Source organism: Microtus pennsylvanicus, chromosome 13 (genome assembly GCF_037038515.1).
Source record: "Microtus pennsylvanicus isolate mMicPen1 chromosome 13, mMicPen1.hap1, whole genome shotgun sequence".
Lineage (NCBI taxonomy): Eukaryota > Metazoa > Chordata > Mammalia > Rodentia > Cricetidae > Microtus > Microtus pennsylvanicus.
Window position 1 is genome coordinate 62,356,705 of NC_134591.1, and position 24,794 is coordinate 62,381,498.

A 24,794-nucleotide genomic window follows, 5' to 3' on the forward strand; every position below is an offset into this window, starting at 1 on the left:
AGTGAGGGAGGGCAAGGCTAGGCCATGTTTCCTGGCAACCTGGTAGGCTCCCGTGAGCAACTCTCTGAGCCTTGCTTGCCTCCCAGCGTGAGCAGCTCAGTACTTTGTCCGTCAGTCAGATCCAGCTGTCCCAAGGTTTGCTTCGCACCAAGATGACATACCAACTCTTCGGGTCTCCTTCTTGATCCCCGTTGGCCTTTGGGAACACCTCAGATCCAGTCTGTCCCCTTGGTCTGCTCAGTCACTCTGGACGGTGGTGTCATGCTTATATCTGTGTCCCAACGACATTGGTTGAATTCCCAGTTCAGGAAAGGGAAGAGGCCATAAAACCTTCCTAGCCTGTCCCGTTCTTTTTGCTGATGAATAAGTGAACCCCATATGATCATCATTTCCCTAGTAAACTGGGAAACAGTCTCAGAGAGGTAAAATCACGCACACAAGGACCACAGCTCATGATCGTCAGAACCAGGATTTGAACCCAAGCACTTACTTAACCCAGAGTCCCTCAGCTCCCAGCTGAACTAGTAATGAAGCCAACTTCCGATTCCTCGGCATGCCAGGCTTTTTCTGTCCCACTCGCCAAGGCGTCGTGCCTCCAAATGCCGAACTACTTAGGAATGGGATTCACTTAAAAGGGTGTTTTTAGGGGCTGCGGATGTACCTCAGGGGCTGGAGTGTATGCTCTGTCCAAAGCCCTGGGTTTGATCCTTAGCACCACATAAATAGGATCATCAGTTGTTCAAGGTCATCCTCAGCTACATAGCAAGTTCAAGGTCAGCCTGGGCTACTTAAAAACCCCACCTTCTTAAAGAAGTTTTAATATTTATTGTTGTTGTTGCTTTTTCTTTTCTTTTTTCCACACAGGGTTTCTCTGTGTAACAGCTCTAGTCCTCCTGGAACTAACTTCATAGACCACGCGGCCTCAGACTCACAGAGATCCATCTGCCTCTGCTTTCCAAGGGCTGGGATTAAAGGCGTGCGCCACCACTGTGTATGTGTGCGTGCGTGTGTGTGTGTGTGTGTGTGTGTGTGTGTGTATGCGTGTGTGTGTGTGTGTGTGTGTGTGTGTGAGAGAGAGAGAGAGAGAGAGAGGGCACCTATACCCATGAGTGCAGGTGACATACCCCATGTGGGTGCTGGGAACTGAACTTACATCCTTGAGTAACGCACACTACACTCTTAACTGCTGACCCATTTCCCCCTCCCCTTTTAATTTTGTAAAGACAGGGACTTGATGGGTAGCCCAGGCTGACCTTGAACTTGAGATCCCCGGCTTCAGCCTTGTTAGTGTGCTGAGTGCTGGGGTTCTGGCATTCACTACCTAGGCTTGCGGCTTTCCTAGCATCTGTAAACCACAGAGTGGACAGCCCCCTCCCTCGGCTCAGGATGTCTGCTGAGGGCAGCTGGGCAGGCCCTGCATACCTGTGACGCCCCAGCTTCTCACTCCCTCTGGGGAACCCTTCACACACTCAGCCTTATATGGTGCTGAGCTTCATGCGCTGAATTTCTTTCCAAGGGCTTGTACAGGACAAGGACCCGTGCCCATCAGAAGGATAATGCTGACTGCGTGGACCTCAAGAGGGTCCTGGCCGGTTCATGTGTCACCTAACCAATGCCTACTCTTGCTAGTTCCCTGGACGTCCCTTGGTGCAACTGAGTCCCTGTGAATGGGAAACACTGGTGACTTCAGTGGAGCCAGATGCGTGCTGATGCTCCCCGCGCTGCCTGAGTGTAGTTGACCTAAGCCCCTGATCCCTGGACTCGGGGTGCCAAGGGGTTTTAGTCGGTGTCTCTCAGACAGAGACGGGCAAAGAAGGGGGACCCCAGGCTGGGGTCGAGCCCGTCCTCTGACACCACCCTGCGGGAGGCAGAGGAAACCCGGGTGCTGCTGTCTGGAGGAGCAGGTTCTCCGGCACTTTGGTCCACCGCGTGCTCAGCGGATCCACAGTTGGGGGGGAGCGGTCGTCAACGCCTCTCGGCCCCACCGCGCTCGGGGAAACTGAGGCCGGGGGCGGTGTCGCGTGCCGCTGTCGCCGCGGCCCCGCCCTCCTGTTCGCCCCGCCCGCACGGGGGGCGGCGGTGGCGGCGGCGGCTGCGGCGGCGACGCTTCCTGCGGGCGCGGCCGCTGTGGGCGCGGAGCCGCGAGCGAGCAAGCGAGCGAGCGAGCGAGGCGGAGCCGGCGGCCGAGGAGCCGAGCGCAGGTCCCGCGCAGCCCGCGCCGCGAACAAAGGCCGCCATGAAGCCGGGGCCGCCGCGCCGCGGGGCCGCACATGGGCCGCGCGTGGACACCACCACTCACGCGCCCGGGGCCCGCGGGCTGCTGCTGCCACCGCTGCTGCTGCTGCTGCTGGCCGGCCGCGCCGCAGGGGTAAGTGATGGGCCCCAGGAGGGTCCCCCGCGTGTCCCCCCTCGTGTCTCTGCTTGTCCCCTTGCCGCGCGCTCCACGCTGGGTGTGTCCCGGTCCCGCGGGGTCCTCTCCCCGCCGGGAAGCGTGTGGGTCCGATATACGCCGGGTGGCCTCCTCCCCGCCCCCACCCCATCCCTAACCGCCCACAGGGCCTTGGGGGCTTCTGAGGGGGAGGGGTAAGGAGATGAGTCGATGAAGGTGACCCGCGGAGGTGAATGAGGGTGACCCTGTGTTTATCCGCGTCTAGGAAGGGTGCGTGGGCACCTGTGGGTGTGGGCACGAGAAGGCTCTGTCCATATGGGTGGATGCCATCGGCACCCCGTTTCACATGAGGGTGACCCATTGTGCACATCGTGGGTCACCATGGCCATAGCTGTGTGCCTGCCGGATGAGGGGGTGTGTGCTTTGACCATGGGAGTGTGTGAAAGCTCACGCATGTGTGTGCTGGTGTGTGGTGATTGTGGGCCTGCGAAGCCCCCACCTCAAGAGACATGGGTGTGCATGCTGGTAGAGGTGTGCACCAGGTGACCCCTGACTGTCCCTTTGAGAGACCGAAGTAGCTATGGGGTTGAACTTGGTCCTGGCTTCTCTAGGGGAGCTGGAGGAAGAGTGTCCTGCAGGTGGGTGAGTCACATCCCTGCCCTGAGGAACCCAGGTCCCAAGTGAGTTCTAAGTTGACAGGTGTCTAGATGTGGGCTGAGTGAGCGGGGACTTCTAGGTCCTACCACCATGGCTGACTCCAAGAGCAATGGCTGTCCCCACCCCTCGGATGACCACCAGAGCCCAGGCTGGCTGGCACACCCCTTCTCTAAGCACAGTGGCCAGGCTGTTGAGAGGCAGGAAGGGCCCTGAACTGCTCTGAGGATCATAGGCTCCTCAGGCTGTGAGCTTTGAGGAGGAGGACCCCAGGATAGTGCCCGGTGGTCCATGCCTTGTCTTCCCCCCTCCCCTGTTAGGGGTGAGGGGAGAGGTACTTGAGAAAATGAAGGCACTGCCCACTCTGGCGGTTGGAACTGCTTCTTGGCAGCATTATAGAATATTATCCTTAACATCACAGACCTGGTTTCAAAGTCCGGTGAGCACCACCCCTTCGTGGTGAGATCTTAAGTCAGTTGGCCACTCCTCTGAGCCTCAGGTTTCCCCTCTGCAAAGAGGGACCAGGGGTGCCCTCACCAGAGGAAGAGTGGATACAGAGGCCTCTTTGATGGCATTTTGGTGTGAGTGCAAAGGGCTCAGGACAGATGGCTCCAGGGAGGCAACTGTCCCTAGAAGGGGAAGGCTCCAGGGAGAGTGTGGGGACCCAACAGATAGCAGGGCCTCAGCCAGGCAGATGTGAGGGTCAAGCCGGGCTGCCTAGGTGGCGGGCCTGGTGAATGAAAGCAGGGACTGTGGAAGGGGTATGACTCAGAGATGCCTTCTCTGTAGGCATGTTGTCCTCCCAGGGGCTGGGCTCCACTCCGTTACCTGACTCGGGGAACTAAGGGTTAAAGGGTGGTGCTAGGCTGTTGGTATGCCACACCAGAGGAGACTTGTGCTCTCAGCCAAAGTGGTCTGAGGTTAGACCAGAAGAAGACCAGCTGGGGGTTCCAGGAATGGCCTCTGGCGGGGCCTCTGAGGATAGCAAGGGGCAGGCAGTGGCTGGCTCAGTAGGGGAAGAACAGGATGACCCCGGGTCTTCTCGCCAGTCTGAGAGGGTATGGGACATGGGGATGGGCCCTGGGGGGGATGGGATTCTAGGGAAAAGGGTGGTTTCACTAGGTTGTGGCTTGCAAATTGGGAGTGTGGCCTGACCTGGGGCTTCAGTCTTAACAGACTGGATGTCTTTTGAGGACCTCAGGTCATCTCAACTGCTCTGCTTAAATGACTCTCAGGATGTCGTGGAGTGTGGGGACACCAGAAATTTTAGCCTTTGGAGAATGCTGTTTTAAAGTTCAGGTCTGGGAGGGACCATAGATGTCGTTCACTCTGCTCTCGAGGATGGATTTTCACTGATTTGTGGCTGTGTGACTTTGTGGAAGTGGCTTAACCGTCCTGTGCCTCAGTTTCCTGTATAAGATAGAACAAGAAGCTTAGTGTATGTGGGTCTCTCTCTCTTTCTTCTTTTTCTTTTTCTTTGAGCTAGGGCCTCATGTAGCTCAGACTGACCTCAAACTTTCCACATAGGTAGGGATGATCTTGGTCTCCGACCCTCCTACTTCTCCCCTCTAAGTGCTGAGATTACAGCGGAGAGTCACTACGCCTAGGTCTTTTTCAGAGCTGCTCTTGTGTGTTTGGGAAGGCAAGGTGCCTCCAACATCTAAGAACCCTTTCTTCTTGCCCTTCCTGGCTGCTCTGGTGAGCTGTTGCCCTCACTATAGAAATGACAAAGCTGGGCACTCTTGGGCTGTTCAGGTCAGGAACCATGGTGAGCAGAGGAAAATTCAGAGGCCCAGTAACCCAAAGTTCTGATGACTCCCAGGCTGCTGGGCGCCAGGGGCAGCAGCTGTGTGATCTGGGCAAGTCTCTCGCCCCTAAGACCCCTCCATTCATTAGACAGTGTCAGGCTCAGGCCCCTCAACGGGAGTGTACTGCCTTTCACTGGAGGTGGGACTTCCTGGAGGAAGAGGCCTCCTGAGCTAAACTGACAGGGCTCACACCAGGCAGCCAGTGTAACCCTCCACACTGTCGTTTTATCACCTGTAGAAATGGTCAGATTTTCCGGGCTGTTGGTTTGGACCTGAAACCTGCTGCTCCCTGGGGGTGGGGTGGGGTGGGCTCAGCCTCCTAAAGCTGGGCAGCTGTGGATGGGGGGAGTAGGCAGGACTACCTGCTTCCTTCAGGGAAGGAAGGCTCCCTGGAAACTGCCTGGGGAAGGGGCTGCTACTTAGAGCCCTCTGGGCCAGCTGGGGGCCTGGCTGATGAGGACTCAGGGTAAATGCTGCAGTTCCAGGCTGAATACTGGACACAGCTCTGATGCCCTGCCCCCAGAGCGCTATGTGGTTGAGTATAGGGTGTGCTCAGGACAGTCTCAGAAATACCCAGAATCTTTCTATTCAGATGAGGACATGAGCCACAGAGACACTTGGTGGCTTGCTCGGAGCCACGTAGCCAGAAACTAGCTGTTTCGAGCTGGGGCCAGGCTGGCTCTCAGCCCTGGACATTAGTCCTGATCTATGTATGCCCTTGTGCTACATGAGCTTAGGTACTTTACCTCTCTGGGGTCTCCTTACACCCCCAAGTTATGTATTTATTAAAATATTTTTTGACAGGCGGTGGTGGTGCAGGCCATTAATCCCAGCACTCAGGAAGCAGAGGCAGGTGGATTTCTGTGAGTTCGAGGCCAGCTTGGTCTACAAGAGCTAGTTCCAGGACAACTAGGGCTGTTACACAAAGAAACCCTGTCTTAAAAAACAACACCCCCCCCCAAAAAAAAAAGAAAAGAAAAGAAAAAGAAAAAAAGGAAGAAAGAAAAAAAGGAAAATTTGAGGCCCAGGCTATACTTGAACTCATGATTTTCCTGTCTCAGGCTCCTACTTGTTGGGCCACATCATCACCTCTTGGCTACCATTTGGTGGGTGCCCAGTCTTACCATAGATGCCATCCCTGCTCCCGTTTAATTCTCTTGTAGTCTCGTGAGCTGTAACAAGCAGCTAGTGGGAAAAGATCCAGCCTAGCGCTCTTCCTCTACCAATTGACAGGTCCCTGTCACCTGCAAAGGAGTGACTGACTCTAAGGATTGTTGGGGACAGGCTGGAGGAACATTGTCAAGAGGGCTCTTGAAAGATGTGTACAGCTTGAGGGGTTTGGGCTGGGTCACATGGTGAACACAGGGTAGGAGGCACTTGGAATCTTGGATGATAAGGGCCTAAAGACCCAGACCCCTTGAGTACATCTGAAGCCTGGGCCATGCCTGTCTGCACAGGTGATCCGACCCTCCGTGCATCTGTCCCCATCTCCTATCCCCCAAAACCGTTAGGAGCCTAGCGCCATGTCCCAGCCTGCCCTCAGAGTGCCAGCTCTCTAACCCTCACTGTCTCTGTCGGCCGAAAGGAAGTGGGACTCACAGGGTCCAGGACAAGAAGAGGGGAGTCACAGTCCTTTCTTGACAAACCTGGAGCTTCTGGGGCACCCAGAGCCACCCTGTGCAGTGGGAACTGAGCATAGAGACAGAGATAATGCAGCTGGGCCGGGCCCTCTGCTCCTGTGTGGCCATGAGCAGTTGGTGAGCTGGGCAGGAACCTGCCCTCTCCAAGGCTTGGGCTGTGGACTGGGAGGCGCCAGGGGGCTGCATAGGGCGGGCCTGTGGTGACGTTGTCACCACCAAGTCTGGCCAGGACCATGAGGTTGTGGCTCTGGACTCCAGCCCAGCTTCGTGCAGCCCTGTGATTTTGTGTCTGGGGGTAGGGTGACCAAGCTGGGCACTGCCTGGGGGCCGGCCCCTTGTCTTCATCCCCTCCTGCTGGCTCCCACACCAGCCAGAGTACGGCCAGGACTGGTTACCACTTGGACCCTTCAGATCTCTGTCCCACAGAATGTACTGGGAACATTAGCTTTGTTGCCTGCCCCCTTGCACTTGTCTTGGCTCCCAGCCTTCTAAGATTCCGGGAGGCTGGGCAAACCTCACTTCCGGCCCCTCACTCCAGAGCAGGCCCCCAGCCAGAGGGGTGGCCATTTCCCCTCCCCCACTCCCTCGCCTGGTCTGAGTGCCAAACAGGAAACGGTGATTACAGGGGGGAGTCTGAGCAGCCTTGACTGGAGGGGGGGCAGCTGTGGGATAGGGGGTAGGAGGACCCTGACAAACGATCTAGCACCTGGTTGCTGAGGGTCTCAGGCTAGGGCCACCATGCTGGCCTTTCATACCAGTTGGAGGAATTGTTTTAATTCCCACTGCTGGAGCTATGAGAGGCTTGACTTCCCACCAAGACCTTGGTGCTGTGTCTGTTTTAAGGGCCACTGAATCTGAAAGTGAACTTGAAACTAGAAAGCAGAGACCCCTGAGCCAACTGGTGAGGGCTGAAATCCTGCTAGTCTCAGTTTCTTGCTATGTAGCCTGGGTACATTCACCCATCCTCTCTGAGCCTCAGTTTTTTCTTTACCGCGGGGCCTTGGGAGTTAGGATGTGGAGTGATGGAGTGAGCAGGGAATGGCCGCTCCTGCAAATGTTAGATTAGCATCTTGCTTTTAATTGCCCAGGCCTTTTTTTTCCACCTTTTCTTGCACTCTTGATCTTACGAAGAAACTGATGTCTGGAAACAGGGCAGAATTCCCTTGCAGAGTGTGGGAGCCAGGTCTGAATGGCCTGAACAGAGCCCTGGGCCCTGAGAAGGAGAATTTGGGTTGAGATGCCCAACTGCAGTGGACCGGATTTAGGCCAGATTAGACAGAGTATTTTCCAGCCTCTATGATGCTGAGTTTCTGGGAATGCTGTCCCCTGTAGTGCAGGATAGAGGCAGGAAGACCTGTCCACCGCTCAGGCCCCATGGCCCTGGGACTCCTAGAAGATCAGGTTGCCTATATGCAAAGCCTTGGGCAGGGTGGTGTTTGTGGAATCTGAGCAACCATGGCTCACACGCCCACAGACCCTTAGCCCAGGGCACTTGATTGTGTTCTGTTGGTCCCTCGGCTTGGCTAATGCGGGCTAATAGGAAGGAACTTTGGAGTGGGTGGATCCTGCAGAGATGGTCACCCTCAGCCAATGCCTCACAGCGGGTGGCCCATTCTGCAGCTCTGAGTAGCTCACCCAGCCTTCCAGACTCCCTGGGAGACGGGCATCACCAGCTTGTTTATAGGGCTCTGGGTGGATGAGATCCCCACCACAGAGCTCACTATCAGAAGGAGGTGGAATCTGGGCTCAGCTGCCCCACCCCTGCTCTGGGACTCTACCCTGAGGGGCTAATCTTGTCATCATTCCTTCAGGGGTGTGCTGTGTCTGAGCAGCCCCAGAGCATCCTGCGCCCCCTCCTTGCCTGGTAGACACCCCCCCCTCCAACACACACTTCAGCTCCTAGCCAGGCTGTAAGAGTCATGTGGGAGCGACACCAGTGGCATCTGGGAGCCTAATTGCAGCTGACTGATTGCCAATTTGATCATCTGTAGCTGGCACCAGAATGGGTGGGGGCTTCCTTCCAGCTTCAGGCCTGGGGGACAGCTGAGCAGTCCTGGGGGTAAGGAGAGCTGTTGGCCTCTACGCTGGGTGCCTGGTCGAGCACATGCCTGGCACGTTACTTCAGGGTGGGGCAGGTGGGGGTCCATCTACCCTCTTCTGACTCTTGTCGCTGCCTCACCTGGTGTACAGTGCTTGCATCTGACGCCCGCTTCCTGCCTTCAAGGTCCCCCCTGTGAGAGTGGTGGAGGCAGACGGTAGGGAACGGCAGTTGACAGGCACAGTGGTCAGAACATACGGGATTCTGCGAGACACTCGGCACCTCTGGGTCCCCAGCAGGCTTGCTATGTCACCCTGTTTTATGCTTGGAACGCTGAGACCTGGGCAGCAGATGGCTTGCCAAGGTGGACATGGTCCTCTCCATTCTTCCAGGTGCTTGTCTGGAGTGCTAGGCCATCAAGCAGAGCATACAGCGGTGAGGGTTTGGGCTTGGCGCTTGGATCCTGATCATGGTTGGTCTTCATTGGGTACCTACCGTGTGCGGGGCCCATGCTGGGGGCTGTGGTATTGGTCTGAACAGCCTAGCTGCCTGACTGTGGATGGCTGTGGGAGGGTGTGACATTTGTGGCGATGGGGGCCAGAGAGACCACTTCTGTCCACTCAGGGCAAGCCTAGCCCTGCCACTGGAAGGGGCTCCTCTTATGCGAGAGGGACTGGTGGCTTTGGGAGGCAGAGCTGGTTCAGCAGTCACTAGTTACAAGGGTGGCAGGTTTTATTTTTAGTATCAGCTTCCTCTAAGAGTGACTGGACTCAGAGGTGAGTCCTCCAGCAGCTCATTCAGGGAAAGGGAACCGTCTGTGAAATGGAGCCATTGGATGGGGTGATCTGGGCCTGCCCGTCCTTACAGTTGACGACAGGGTCTGACCGAGCATCCCACACCCTTCACGTGCCCTGTTCATGGTTCCTCTTGGGTAAGAGTGAGAGAGTCCCTTTCCTTTCTGGTCACACTGAGTGCCATCTCTCCCCTGACCCTGGGGGCATGACCACTCACGTCCAGGCCACCCAGGGACCAGGCACTGAGTCAGATTTCTAGGATAAAGGAGGAACACTGGGTGGGAAGTCTGGTACTGGGTCCTTGCCCTCCCCTGCTGGAATCTGCCAGTGTCTGACCTGTGTCCCCTCGGTGTCCGGCTCCTGACCCTATGAAACATCAATTTGGAGAAGGAAGGAGATGGAAGTGAGGTAGTGGTTTGACTCTGGAGGTCGAGGGCTGACTTGTGAAGGAAGTGACCTTTGTTCCAGGTCACTTGAAGGATGGCAGAGGGGTCAAAATGGACAAAGGCTCCAAAGCAGGAAGGGCCATGGTCTATTCCAAGCTGTGGAGAAACAGTGAGGCTGCCAGCTGCAGGAGGAGCAGTGTGTGTGGAAGGGGAGCATGCTTTTCTTTGGGATGGGGCGCTTTTCTCCGTCCCTGTCCTTGCTAAGTGGGTAGCCTTACTAACTGGCCACTTCCTGGTCCCTGGACCTGTGTCTCAGCACATTCTGGGGTTAACTAGTTGACCCCACCCCACCCAGCCCAGTCCCCAGAGCAGAAGACTCCAACTCTCCCAAGGTGGGCTGTCAACCTTTGTGCTCTGCCCAGCAGGCAGAGGGTGTGGCTGGAAAGATGGTCACGTATCAAAACTCGCTCAGCCTTGTGAGAAAGGCCCGGGCATTGTCTTGATTTTACAAATGTGAGAGAAACACAAAGAGATGGAGTAATTTGTGCAAAGTTCCAGAGCGAGCTAGAGCTGAGTTGGGATTTGAACAGATGCCGTCGGGTGCTAGAGTCTTAGCTGTTACAATAAACCTCCCGCAGTACGGCAGTTGCAGGGTGTGTGCTACAGGAATATTGAGGCATAGGTCTTGCCAGATCCCCAAATTTGTGTGGCTGCTGGGTGCTCCTTGGCCAGGGGCTCCTTGGCTTCGGTAAGGACAGTTCTCTGTCATTGTCCCCGCTGGAGCTAACCCAGGCTTGAGGGGAGGGGACTGGTGGTGGTAGAGGACCCAAAGTTGATAACTGAACTGTGATTGAGAACCTTTTGGTGTTCCAGGCTGGGCACCAGCCCCTACACCAGCTTCTGTCTTTTACCTGTCTCTGTTTTGCCCAGAGTGCCGGCTTAGTTCCACTTGTTTCTCTCAAGACGCCTCCCTGGTTGCCCCAGCTGCTCTCCGGTCCCGAATGTATACCACATCCATTCCCATCATTCTTAGTGCACTGCATCCGACTGGTTCCTCTGCCCTGTGCTCGCCCCACCCAAGACCTCTGAGCAGCCCATTGTCTGACTTTTCCACACCTGTGCACATCCTTTCTTTCTCTCTCTCTCTCTCCCTCTCTCTCTCTCTTTTCTCCAGTGAACTTCTACTTGTGCTTCAGAGCCCAGCCAAGATGGCCCTTCTTCCTAGCTGCGGGCGGAACACTGAGGGAGGCCTCTTCTGCCCCTACCTCTTCTCAATTCCCAGGCTCTGCTCTTCTGAACATTTAAGATTCTCTGCCAAGCCCTGATCCTATTACATTGCTTCATCTTGTCTGGCTCCCCACAGGGTTACATTGTTACCTCCCCTCTGGGGAGCCCTGTCTTGGATACACTGTTGCAGCTGCTATTCCCCCCTTCCCCATTACGTCATCTCCCTGCCCAATTCGCACATTCACTTTCTTTCATTTTCCCCAGTCTGACATTGCTGTATTGTTTCTTTTCCCCTACTTTCACACATCCTCATTTTGATTTATTTCTGGTTCTTCTCACTGTAACACCTTGTCTTTTCTCCCCGGCCCTCCCCCGCCTGACCCCCAATCTGGGGAAGAAAGGGAGTGGAGGGCAGCTGGGGAGACTTTAGCCATAGTGCTTCAGTTTAGGAGCGGCAGGGGGTGGGGGTGGGGTGTGTAGGGGTGCTTGCTTTGATGCCACCTTTCCTGAAGGTGGTAGGCCTTGGGGACTGGGTTACCTGGAGGTGTCCCCTTCTGCTTCTCTTCCCCCTCCTCTGATCTTCTGTCCCCTCCCTTCCCTCTTTTCTCTCTCCACTACTCTGATTCCGAGGCTGTCCCTCCCTCTCTGCCTGGCTGATTGGAACCTCTCAACCCTGGCTGGGACTTAGTGGGTACTTGAGGTCTTGTTTCTTGGGGACAGGGTCTAGTTAGAACTGGGATGATCAATCCTTCGGGAGCCCTCACCTGCTGGTCAAGAGCTCATCTCTCCCTTTGGCCCCCACCCCACCCCACCCAGCCACTAAAGCTTTGGGGTCAAAGCTGCTTTGAGGACAGTAGATACTGGTCTTTCTGTCAGGACCTTGTGCTCTCTGGGAGCCGGGAAGCTTGTGGAATCTTGTTCTCACTTGAAGTGGGGAAACTATTTCAGACCTGGCCCGGAGGCTGTGAAGACATCCGGTGACCCTTTCTCATGTGCTCTTTCCGTCGTGTTTCTGTCAGGACTTACACTTGGGTGAGGGACGTAGGTCATGGGCATGCGGGTATATGTGGATCTCATCAGGCGTCTGAGCTGATGCTTGGGAGCCTAGAGTAGCAGAGATAGAATGTTGTTTATGCCAGGGAGATCAAGAGTCCCCAGAGACCTCCTCTCCCCGTTCCCCAGCTGCTGAGGTTCACCCCCCAACCCCGTGGCTGCAGATGCATTTTGGTGGAGGAAGCTGGGAGAGTCTTGGCGGCATCGTGAGGGCCTGACATGCACACAGCTGCCAGGGAAGTAGCTCAATAGTTGAAGTTCTTGCCATGCAAATGTGAGGACAAGAGTCTGGATCTCTAGAATCCGGGTAAAAGCTAGGTGAGTGTGGTGGTATACCTAGCAACCCAGCACCCAAGAGGCTGAGACAAGGGGTCCCTGAGACAAAGCTGCCCAGCCATGCTCCCAGAAACTGAACTCTGGTTCAGCAGGAGCTTCAGCATGAAGGTGGAGCATGATCAGGGATGATACCCGAAACCAACTTTAGGCTCCACATGCATGCACATGTGCATATGTATGATGCATGCACACTTGTGAAGACAGATGAATGCACAGTGCAGGCACAGCACTGGAGCTGTACTCATGGGAACAGGCCTGTCCCTAATCCAGACCTTAATCCCAGGGTCCAGAGCTCTGGTCAGGGGCAGCTGGTCATCTGACCTCCTTAGGGAGATTAAGGCAAGGGCAGAGGGGACACTGGGAGCTCTGTCTCCTACCCAACCGCCAGGGACACTTGACTCTCATTCACCAAAAAGCTAACTTGGGGCCCCTTAGAGAGTTGGTTCTATATGCCACTCATAAATTCTGGGCACTGACAGGGTGGGAGAGAAGAGAAGAGAAGAGCTGTGTGTCCCTCAGGAAAGGGACAGCTAGTAGAGAGAGGCCAGGAGGGGCATCTCCCATCACTTAAGTTCCTGCCTCTCTGCAGTGGTCCCCGATTCAGAGCCTTCAGCACCACCGATTCCGTACTGAGCCGTCTCTGATGAAGCAGGAACAGAAAGCTCAGCAGGGAGATGTCGTGATTTAGGTCCTAAGCATGGGTACAGCTGGGACGGGGACATGTCTAGGCGGAGGGGAGGACTGAACTGGAGGCTCTAGAGGTGAATAAGGACATTGTTGGTCACCCGTAGGGCAGCAGCTGGCACTGAGCTGGCCAGGCTGTGGCTGCATGGCTGCTGTGCTGAGCATGGTCCCAGGGTGGGCAGTTGGGCCCTGAGGCATGTGAGAGTGAGCTGCTGGGGGGATCAGCATGGACTGTGACCCTGAGGTGACTGTCCCTGGCCTGCGTGGAGAAAACACCCCGCACTACCCATGGTCCAATTGTACGGGGGGAGCCTCACCTCTGTTCCTTCCCCCCTCAGCTCTGTCCAGTTTGGATGGGTAGCGGTGTGTGTTGAGGTGATGGGAGGAGGGTGGCTAGAGTGTCAGGGCTATAACTTGTCAGCTGGGTGTCCTTGGGCAGGTCACCTTGTTCTTGTGTCTCCGGATCCCCGCTGTAGTTCCTACTCCACTCATGTGGCCTGCTGCCAAGCTCATGGCCAAACTGTGGCTAGTGTGTTGGTAGTGGGAGGAGTCTCGGCCACCAGAGGTGGCAGTTGACACCCTCACCACCGTCCCCACCCCAGGCTCAGTGAACAAGACTGTCCTGGCAACAGCCCGCTGGCTGACGTCCAGGATGGTGGCTATCTTTTCAGCTCAGGCCCTCTGTCACTAACACTTCTTCCAAGCTGGATCCTGGGCAAGACCATCTGGGACTTGTTCATTCAACCTCATTCATTCACTTCTCCCCTCTCTCATTTATTCATTCATTTTCTTACTCATTCCCTTCCTCACTTAATTATTCATTCATTCCTTCTTCACTCTCTTATTCCCCCCCCCCCCACACACACATTCATTCATTCCTGGACTGGGCTAAAGGCAGCTAGCCCTCTGCTGGCCTTGCTGCATGCAACTTTCTGTAGGGAGGGTGCCTGGCAGGTATTATGGGGGATCTTCCAACCTTGTCTGGGACAGGTCTTGGAGGAATTCTTGGTGGAGGGGATGTGGTGGCTTTGTTTAGGGGCTGCAGAGTGGGTGGAGGTCAGAGCCCTCAAAGTCCTTGAAGGCGGAGTGGACTCTGAGCCCAGGAGGGAGCGTGTGTTAAAGGTTGACACGGAGGACAGGACATATATACTGGGATCTTGGGATGCTGATGAGGGCAGAGACAGCATGTAGGGCTTTCCACACTCCTTCCATCCTGTCATGGAGGGGACACTGAGAACCTGCCAGACAAAGGCAGGCAGCTGGGGCCTGGGCCAGGCCTCAGGACAGACGGAGCCTCCGTCTGGGAGCCGAGAGCGGAAACTGCCTGGGGCTTGGCAGCTGCTGCTGGCATGGTAGAGGTTTGGCCTGGGAGCCAAGTGAAGGTGGGTAGGGCTGAGGGACAGACCCTGAAGCCCACGAGCTGTCTGTCCTTGAGGCTACACTAGATAGTCACAAGGCAGGGGACAGATGGACTTGTGTCCAACCTCTGGGTCCACTCTGGCCCTGTACCTTGTTGTTAGAGCAGCCAGCTGAGCTCCTGAGGGGGCATCTGGGAGCTGCCTCTTCTCTGGGGCCCTCTCTGGATCTGAGCTGCACCGGCACCCTCCAGTGGCCCTTTGAGAGATTCTGGCTGGGCCCTGCTTACCTGGGGACTCCCAGCAGAGGTTTGCCTGTCTGAAGATGGGCACCATGTAGCCTTCCCTGAGGCCTAGACGGTGGGCACTCAGATGGGAGTGCAGAGGTGAGGCCAGAGTGTGGGGTAAGTGCTCTGGAAAGTCTGGGTTTGAGTCTAGGCTCTGCTGAGTGACCTTATGCAAGCCCCTCCCTCCCTCTGAGACTCAGTTGTACACTTCTGCCTTTCTTTCCTTTCCTTCTTTCTTTTCTTCCTTCCTTCCTTCCTTCTTTCTTTTTATTTTATTTTGTTTTGTTTTGTTTTTCAAGGTAGGGTTTCTCTGTGTAGCCCTGGCGATCCTAGAACTCACTGTGTAGACCAGGCTGGCCTTAAACTCAGAAGTCCGTCCTGAGTGCTGGGATTAAAGGCGTGTGCCACCATTGCCCAGCCCCTCACTTTTGCTCATATAGCTGTACTGAGATGAGACACAGATGCCATGAAGTGTAAAAAGTCTCCTTACCTGTGGCTTCCCTCCCTTGCTCAGTCAACCATAGCACAGCAATAATAAATGGAAAAACAGTTCAGAAAGTTCAAATTGTGCATCTTTCTAGCCGGGCGTGATGGCGAACACCTTCAATCCCAGCACTCGGAGGCAGAGGCAGGCAGATCTCTGTGAGTTCGAGGCCAGCCTGATCTACAGAGTGAGCTGCAGGACAGTAAAAGATACACAGAGAGGGGCTGGAGAGATGGCTCAGTGGTTAAGAGCACCGGCTGCTCTTCCAGAGGTCCTGAGTTCAATTCCCAGCATCCACATGGCAGCTCACAACTGTCTGTAGCTCCAGTTCCAGGGCATCTGACCCTCACACCATTGAGCATAAAATAATAATAAAATAAATTTAAAAAAACACACAGAGAAACCGTCTTGGAAAAAAATGTACATCGTTCTGAATGGTGTGGTTAAATCCTGAGCTGTCCTGCTGAGTCCTGTCTGGAAGCACGGAGCTCATGCTGTGTGTGCACACGCCCGTCACTTAGGACCAGATGGGCTATTGCTGTGTCACCAGACTGGTGTTCAGCTGACCTTGCTATGCTTACCAGTGGCCCTAGCATCAGGAGTGGAGATGCATACAAGGGGCCAGGTGTGAGACATGGAAGGACGCTGGGCCCCACGTGGCTGCAGGGCACACCCTTTGGGTCAGTCTGCCTGAGTTCTCGGGACCCTCTGGGAGCCATAGGAGGGTGGAAGTTGCTGTAATTCAGAGTTGTGTAGTACACATCCAGAATGCTGTGACTGTCACCAAGTTTAGGTTTTTCCTTTTTTAAAAAACAAACAAACAAACAAACAGGATTTCAGGTAATCCAGGCTTGGCTCAAGCTTGCGCAAAGATGACCTTGAACTCCTGAGCCTCCTGCCTCCCAAGTGAGGGGTCTGCAGCTGTATGCCGCCATGCTTGGTTATTTCAGAACATTTTTTTACCCTGTGCCGAGGTCGGTGTTCCCTGCGTGCCCGGCTTGCGCAGACCTAGCAGCCAGCATGCTGCCGGGCTGGGCACTCCCTCCCAGGGGGCCATGCGGCGGTGCGAGGGCTGCAGGGCTGACTTTGTTCCTCAGTGCAGTGTTTCTGAGGTTTACTCACGCGGCAGCCTATGCCATCTTTGTAGCTCTCTCTGCTGAGCAACATTGTTCTGTGTGGATGGATCCTGCTTTATGGACCCTCGCATCGGGTGAAGAACAGGGTCACCTGAGCGCCAGCATGGTAACACGGTAATGGTCCATCTGGTAACAGAGATGTTCCTACCTGATTTTCCTGTCTACGTGGCATGGGCCCTGTGCTCCCAGGCAGACCTCAGCAGGGCAGTCAGAACGGCTTCAGCTTCTGCCTCTTCTCATCACCACAGCTTTTCTGTTTTTCGTTGCATTTATTTTATCTATTTATTATTGGGTGGAGGTTAAAAGACACCTTGTGGGCCTCTGTTCTCCCCTCTACCATGTGAACTCCGGGGATCAACTGAGGTCGTTGACTTAGCAGCAAGTAGGTTTATGAACTGAATCCTCTCGCCTGCCCTTCTTTTCTGTTTAAAACAAGAAAACAATAGAATTCCTGGGTCCTATAGGCAACTCCGTGTTTCACATTCCGAGGAACCGCTGGCTGCTTTTTGGAAGTAGCCATGTTCTTTGATGTCCGCCCCCCCTCCTCCAGCGGGGTCTGAGGTGGTCTCCCCTAAAGCTTCATCAGCTAACTGTTGTCTGACTTCTGACACAGTGGTCCCTGCATCCCTCAGGTGTCTGTGGGGTTGACACAGTGGACAAAGTTTCAAGCTCCCAACGACAGTGGGCAAGAGCTTGTTCCTTGAGGGGCTGTTTTGGAGGCCTAGCACTTGTAGGTGCTCAGCTGAAGGAATCAGACTGTTTGGGGAGCTGGGACTGCAGACCCCAACCTCTGAGAGCAAGGCGGGGTGGGGGTGTGGAGGGATCTGCCCATGGGCCACCTGCTGTGCCAGGCTCCATGCTTCTCATGGCCTTCTGCCCTGGGTCAGGGCTTACAGAAGGGAGACTGAGGGTCAGGTGGGCAGCTTGCCGAGAAGGGAGGCTCTTACGAGGGCCGTGGTGTCAGGTCCCCTGACCCTTTGAGGTTAATGAGGTTATTAAGTTTATATAAGCAAAGCAAAGAAATCACACCTCAGAGAGGTAAACTTCTGCCCCAGGTCACGCAGCTGCAGAAAGCCAGTGCTGGGGTTTGGACCCTCCTTGGTCTAGCTTGAGTCGTTGCTCATTTGGAAGACCTATGCGACTCCCAGGAATCAGGTTGGAAACGGGGTGGGAGGGGGCAAGTGTGGTCCTAGGCAGGGGTCCAAGTGCTCTGCCCGCCAGACCTCCATTGGTGTTTTATGTGAGTCTTTCCGTGTGCCTCAGTTTCTACATGGACGTGGGGATGGTGGCTCCTGAGGCCTCCACTGCCCAGAGCATCAGAGTCTGGCCTGTTTGTCCTCTTATGTGAAGTAGCTCTCCTCCTATGGTGCAGATTTGGGAAGGATGGGACCCGAGGCCCTAGCATATGAGCTCACGTGAGGTAAATAACCTGTTAGACTCATGGAGAAGGAACTGCTACGGCTGGAGGCAGCAGAACAGTAGGAGCTGGTGAGGCTCAGCTAATGTCGGCTTCGTATCTTAGTCCCATTGCTGTGAGACTCAGGACCAGTTGCTTCACCTCTCTGAGCTGTGGTTCTCATGTGTGAAGTGAGGGTAAGACCCCACCAGGGAGGGGCTTGTGAAGAGAACTGAGGCTGTGTGCATCCAATGAACAGGGCCCGTGGTGAGCGCTCCCTCTTGGGAGCATCACAGTAGTGATGGAGTGATCCAAGGGTCTTCCTGAAAGATGCCCTGGGATGCACTGTACTACAGCTTGGGCCCATGTGCTCTCTTGGAGGCTCAGGAGTTCCCTGGCACAGGATTCAGACAGGGGGTCAAGTCCTGTTGGGGCACACTGGTGGTTAGCAGCCTTAGTGTCCTTATCTGTACACGAGATGAGAAGAACCTCTGACCCAGCATGGTCAAACAAGCCTACAAAGCCCACTGAGGTCCCAGGATAGGAGCTGGGGTATCCCCTTGGCCAGAGGCCGAGGCCTCCATGGGTGGTTCTTCTTCACACAATTTGGGGCTGGGGACAGTGTGTCAGGGTGGTCTCAAGGGTGCCATACAAGAGCAGGTGGCTAAGATGGTGGGGTGGTGACAGAGTTGTCTCAGCCTGGGCTGAGGAGTTCTCTAGCTTTCTAGGACTGGTCAGTCCTTTATCCAAACGCAGGAGGCAGAATGTGCGCCATGGAGTGGCTGCCTGCACCCCATGTCTATGGTGGCTGGTGGGTGCCTGTGTCTAGGGCCAGCATGGTGAGGGTGATGGTCTAGAGGCAGCCAGGCCCACTAACCGCCAGCTACAGCCGGCTACCTTTTGGGCAATGTCCACAGAGGAAGAGGGCCGAGGAGGTCACTGACCAGCAGAGGGTGGGGGAACACAGGAGGCCATGCATGGGGTGAAGAACTGACAATTTTTCAAGACTGACGCAAAGCACTGGGAAACATTAGACAGCTCTAGACAATCCGCTGGCCTCCATGGTCTCCCTGAAACATAACATGGGGATGTTGCTTTCGTGACAGTTTCCGCTAGGCTGGCTCAAATCTATGCACGTTTAGTAGCCTCCCTTTGGAACTCGAAGGTGATGGTATTAACTACTCACACGTCCTAGGACCATCTTCCATTATGGCACACAAGGAAGGCCCTGCTGCCTTTGTTTTGTCTGAAAGGACAGGCTGACGGAGTTGGTGTCCATCCAGGGCCACTCAGGCAGTGAGGGACCCAGCAGCAGTCATTTCAGCAGCCCAGCTGTCCCTCTCCCGGCAGTCAACGGACGGACAACTTTCCCCTTTTCTGAAATACTCTTTCAAAACAAGTTTCATAAAAACCGAAAAAGCAAACAAGCAAACAAATAAGCAAGCAAACAAAAACACACAAAGTAACAGCTCCTGGAATGCATCCAGGCCTTTTAGGGGCCTAATAAGACAACATGGGTGTGTGAAAATACAGTTATTGACAGCTACATACTAGTCCATATCCCCTAACTTATTAACAGTCTCCTGTTGGGAATGTAAGTTGCTTCCAGTTTCCCCTCTTACAGAGAACACTGTCCTGGGGTCCAGTTCTTGCGGGAGGGGGGGGGCAGTCCCAGCAGGCTGGGGAAAGTCTGGGGTCCAGTTCTTGTGGGGCCCAGTCCCAGCAGGCTGGGGAAGGTCTGGCTTAGAGGGGTCCTGACTTGAACTTTGCAGCCTGAGATTTTTTTTTCTCACTTTACCCAGGGGAAATAGAAGCATGTTTGGAAGTGGGGAGGAGCTCACTGTTGGGTTGGGTTGTGTGTGTGGGGGTCACTGCCACTGTAGGGATAGAGATTTTGGGGCACCAGAGAGTTGGGGAAGGTGATTGAGGGAGGCTTTGCTGACACCCCCTCCCCCAGCACCCAGCACCCAGCAGGGAAGGGGTGCAGCTGCCATCTTGACTCCCTTTGTAGAAAAGTTGGCGGGCTGGGATGTGCTAAGCGCGCGCGCGGGGGGGGGGGTGCCCTCTGTGCTGCCTTGTGGGGGTAAGGGAGGGGGAGCTGGGAGTATGAGTGGGAAGGGGTAGGGACTGAGGTATCTATGCTGTCATTGTCACCCCTGGCCATCCTTCTGCCCAGAGTCTGGCCACAACCCACATTCCTGCAGAGAGGCTATGGGTCTCCCTGGTGGAGCTGGTGAGCATGAGAGGCATTGAGTTCTCACAGGGTTGAGGGCCTTTGGGGACGGAGCACGGGGACCCTGGGGCTCTGCTGAGACCTTTCCTTTGCTAGCCCCACTCCAGGAACCAGCCATCACCCCTGTGTCTTTGGACAAGTCACTCCCCCTTCTCCGCTGCTTGCCCAACTTCTCTGGACTGCTCCCCTTTCCCCACGCCCATCTCTGCATCTTTGGGGAGAGGGAATTGAACACCACGATCTCACAGGCCTAGTTTAGACTTAAAATCGAGGTCTGGTGTGGGGACGGATGGGTGCTGTGTGAAGACCAGCTGAAGATGAGCCAGCACCAACAGTCCAGCTGGCCGCACGTGCTCCTTGTACACTGCCTGAGCAGATCCTCACAGCAGTTCTAGGAAGCATAAGGTATTATTGTCACTGTTAGTCAAATACAGGCTCAGGGAGGTTATATAGCTTGCCCAAAGACACCCAGCACATAGGTAGAGCTTGAGTTGAATCCAAGACAGTCTGAGCCTAAAGCTGGGCTCCCAGCCCAGCTCACATTGTCTCTGGTCACCAGGACAGTGGAGGCCCAGTCTGGCTAATTAGGAGAAGGAAGCTGGGGCAGAATTAATTACACTTGATTTTGTCCTAGCTTTTGCAGCATGATTAGCGGGGCACAGGGTGCTGGGCTCCTGGCCCCTGGCGGCTGACCTAATTTATGTGTCTGAATGCTTCTGCCCCTCTCCCTGTCTTTCCCCTCCTCCGGCCTCTCTCTTTAGCTTTCTGTGTGGCTTTGGCAATGCCACTCAACCTCGCTGAGCACCAACAGTTTCCTCTATGTCTGTCTCCTCCAGGAGGAGGAGGAGGCTGAGGCTTCAGTCCTGTAATTGTGGAGACATTAACATAACTGGCAATCAGCTGTCACTTAGTCACTTACCAGGTGTCGTGTTCATCATTTGCATTGTCCTGGCTGCTTTTCCCAGTGGCTCAAGATTCCTGCCCTTTCCATCTCATTTCACGACGACGGGGAACCGAAGGACCAGACTCTGCGCTGTCCTGTCTCTCTAGAAGATCCTGGTGGGGGAGGAAGTAAAGATGGCTCCTTGGGACTTTGTTGGTGTCTTAGAAGGGCCTCTGAGTAAGGGAGGTGTCTCTGAGCCAGTGGCTGCTGTGGACTGATGGGATATGTCCGACACAAGGCCTCACCTAGCTTGGGCCTGGTGGGAGAGTTGGGGAGATGGAGGCGGAAGCCTTCTGCCCAGGCACTGGTGAGCCCAGCACCTCCCTGCTATGAGAAAAGGGGCCTGTGGGCCAGCAAGTGGTAACTAGGGGAGGCTCTTTACCACAGGGCCAGGCTCCCCACATCCGTGGGCAGGGGTCTGGTGTCTCTGAAGGTTGAGGCTGTGGGTCGGTTCCAGATGAATGTCATAAGGAGGGAGGAACATCGTTTCTGAACACGGGGAGTTTGTGCCGTTCTATGAGGGCAGAGCCATGAGTCTGGAGGGGCCTGCTCCAGCAGTGAGGAGCCTGTAGAGTTGTCAGGGTCTGGTGGCAGCTGGGACCAGCAATTATTTCTCTGGATCAGATCCCAACATAAACTATCTCGCTGGACTGGCGTGGAGGCGTGGGAATAAAGACACAACTCACATGGCTTCATCAGGAGGGAGATTTTCAGAGATCCCTCATGAAATCCTGAGTTCACATCCTGAGAAATCCCTCTCGCTTTATTCTCCAAACAGCCTTATATATCAAAACATAAACTGAGGGGGGAAATCATTAGCATTCTGTTTCCTAGGTAACCAGGTGAATGGCTTTTCGTCACGTCCACTTCTACCTGTGTCTCCTCTGTCACGTCTTTCCGGTCTGTGTGCTAGCTCAGTCATGTAGGCTTGAATTAGAATCCCTCTATTCAGGCATCCTCCAAATTACAGAGAAGGAGCAGAGCAGCATCCTGACCTTTTGTTAGGGTAGCGACAGCCTGTCTGGAAGGGGATGTGACCATCTCAGGTGTGGCCTACGGCTTGAGAGGTGGCTGCCATACCATATAGAAATATGGGCCTACATAGAGTCTGTGGGGAGGGTGTGTGCTGTGAAACAGAGGCACTCGCTGGGGCCAAGCCTGAGAGCAGGTGGGGCCGCAAGCACAGGCAGGTACTGAGCCCTGGCTGGGGTGGGTGGCAGGCCGGGCAAATCGGCTGGGCCACACCTGAAGAAAGCCTGGGCCCTGGCTGAGCATAGTGTGGCACCTGGGGAGAGGGACCAGGGTTGAGGGTGGTGCTCATGCCTCCATTAGAGGCCAGCCTGAGGATATTAACCCCTGGGGGTCGCGATGCCCATGGCCTGATGCGTAGGTTCCCACTGGCAGAAAACATCTGCTCATGGTGTGTGCCGGACCAGGGGGTGGTGCCGTGGGTGTGAGTGTGAAGGGGTCAGATTCAAGTTGTGATGCTTGTATTTGAGGGGCACAGGCAACAGGAGTAAGAGCACCATGTGGCCTAGGAGCAGACATCGGCCCGTGGAGGTAAGCCTTGGCGCATGTGGTCCTGAGTCTGCTGAGTGGGGACAGTGGTAAGCCATTTGTTCCTGCCCTCTAAGGTGTGTGCACAACTGGGGTATGCTAGACACACAAGTGTGTGCTGGCATACACTGCCGACAAGCTCTACTGAGCATGTGCATTGGGGTCTGGCAGTGCTGCCTTTAACTGTCTCCATTGGGCTATATGTCTGCTGAGGGGTATATGTGCGCACAGGTGTGTGTGTGTGTGTGTGTGTGTGTGTGTATGTGCAAAATTATATGTGTATGTTCTGGGGTATGTGTGTATCTATAAGTGTGTCTGCTAAAGGGTATATATCCACTGGGATGTGTATGAATGAATAAGTATATATATGTGTGTGTGTCTGCTGGGGTATATGTGTGTTGGTGTGTGTGTGTGTGTATGTGTGCTGGGGTGTGTATACATGTGTGTTTGTGGGTATGTGTGTGCATGTGTGTGTGTAGTAGAGTGTATGTCCAAAGGGGTGTGTATTTGTGTGTGTACGTCGTTCTGTGTGTGCCATGGTGTTGTGCTAGGGTGTGTAGCTTACACATGCACACATTAGCCGTGTCTCCTGTCAGGCACTGTGTGTACACGCTGAGGCATGGGTGCCTGCAGGCTGCTTCATCACAGGAGGCTGTAGTCTGGCTCTGTGGAGAGCCACATGGAGGGTCAGACAGCGAGAGGCCAATGGGGTGCAGGGCATTAGGAGTCTGTTCTTTACGGGGGTGACAAAGAACTGTGCTCAGTCTGTGTGAAGCATTCAGGGGTGAGATGCTGTCTGTGGCCCTCTTCTCGGTTTGTGACATTTAGGGTTTCTCCACTGCTGATTGAAGATTGTCGCCCTCCATCCCTTCTGCTGTCCCTGGGAGTGAGCTAGGAGCATCCCCAGTATTTTTGCAGCCTTTATCTTGCGGAGACCCCCAGGGTGACCTCAGGGTGACTGGGCTATCAGCTCATCATGGAGGAAGGGTGTCTGGTGGAGGAGGCATGTTTGGGAAATCACTGAGGCTGCCTCTCCCCAGAAGCCTCTGATGAGTGTGAGGCTAAATTGAGATGTGAGAATTTTCCCTCTCTCTTTCTCACCTCCCCTTCTCCCCAGGCCTGCCTGCTCTGGCCTTCCCCCTCTCCATCCCTGCTGTCCTCTGATCCTTCACCATCTCCCTCTCCCACACTCTCCAACCCTGTGGGGGAGCTGCAGCTTCTGGTCCTTAACTATGGAGAATATGGTTGTCATGGCAACCGTTGTCATGTCAATGGCTACTGAGCCAGGATGAATAGTATCTAGGTGAGTGCTACCTGAGTGGAGGTTGATAGGTTCATGAGAGGCTATATGCTCTTTTCTGAACTCGGAGCTGCATGGAACACCCCACTTCTCTCAATGCCCCCAAAGGCATGCCGGCATGCTGCCTTCAGTGGCTGCCTCTAGGTGAGTGTGTATTGGTGCATGTCTGTGTCTCTGGCTGTGTCACAGGCAGGGTCTCTGTGGCTTTGGAGCTGTTTCTAGGTTTATGCAAGCCCTTCTGAAAAGTATTGGTGGCTGGTATTACGTTGGCCACCGAGAAACCTTAAGTCCCCCATTTTGGCACCTGTGTTCACTCTTGTTTTGAGGTGTCTGGAATGACAGATCTCTTAGAACCTAACCTGTCTTGAAGGAGAGAAAGTCCCCATCCTGCTGTGATACCCGACTTCTGGCTGGACAGCTAGTGGGACGGGCATTCGAAGCCCCCAAGAGACTCTAGCTTTCAGAAGCACGTGGCTCCTGCAGCCCCAGGACCTGGGGCCTGTGTGCTGGGCAGGGGTGAGCTGGCTGATGATGACGGGCTTGCTCTGAGCTCCTGGGATCTTGACAAAGGAGGAAGACCCAGTGATTAGTCACAGGGACAATTACACTAATTGTTCCACCCCGTGACTCACTGGTAGAAAGTAAATACTGATTAATTCATTAGTTCCAGACGTGCATGTGTGTGTGTGTGTGTGTGTGTGTGTGTGTGTGTGTGTGTGTGTGTGTGTGAGGGGTACCTCCTGGCTCCCTGCCCTGGCTGGATTGGCTGGGTCTCTGGAGCAGGTGCTGGTGTACCAGGGCCCATGAGTGGCAGGGGTGTGAGATGCTGAGTGCAAAATGCTGTGCCTATTTAGTTCCTCCCCTTGCTTGCACAATTTCCTGCCTACCCCCTGATAGCTGGGGCTGATACCCAGGCACTAACTGAGACCTCCTGATCCCTGGGATCGGTTTTCATTGTCACGTGCAATTGCTCTGGAAAATGATTGACTTCCAAGGGAAACCCACCCACTGGCTAGACACGGGGCCCTCTGTGACTTCTCAGCCCCACCCCCAGCCATCCCAGCTCCAATGCTGCCCCCAGGAGCTAAACATGT

The 24,794-nt window shown here is 54.9% G+C and overlaps 1 protein-coding gene across 1 annotated transcript in view; it reads left to right on the forward strand.

Annotated features, from left to right (window-relative positions):
• The first annotated feature begins 2,041 nt into the window (after positions 1–2,041).
• The window catches only part of Sdc3 (syndecan 3), a 33,067-nt gene continuing 10,314 nt past the window's right edge, over positions 2,042–24,794 (forward strand). Inside the window, exon 1 of the mRNA XM_075944708.1 lies at positions 2,042–2,368. Coding sequence (XP_075800823.1) covers positions 2,237–2,368 — 132 coding nt within the window. The 5' untranslated portion in view covers positions 2,042–2,236. The remainder of the gene's footprint in view (positions 2,369–24,794) is intronic.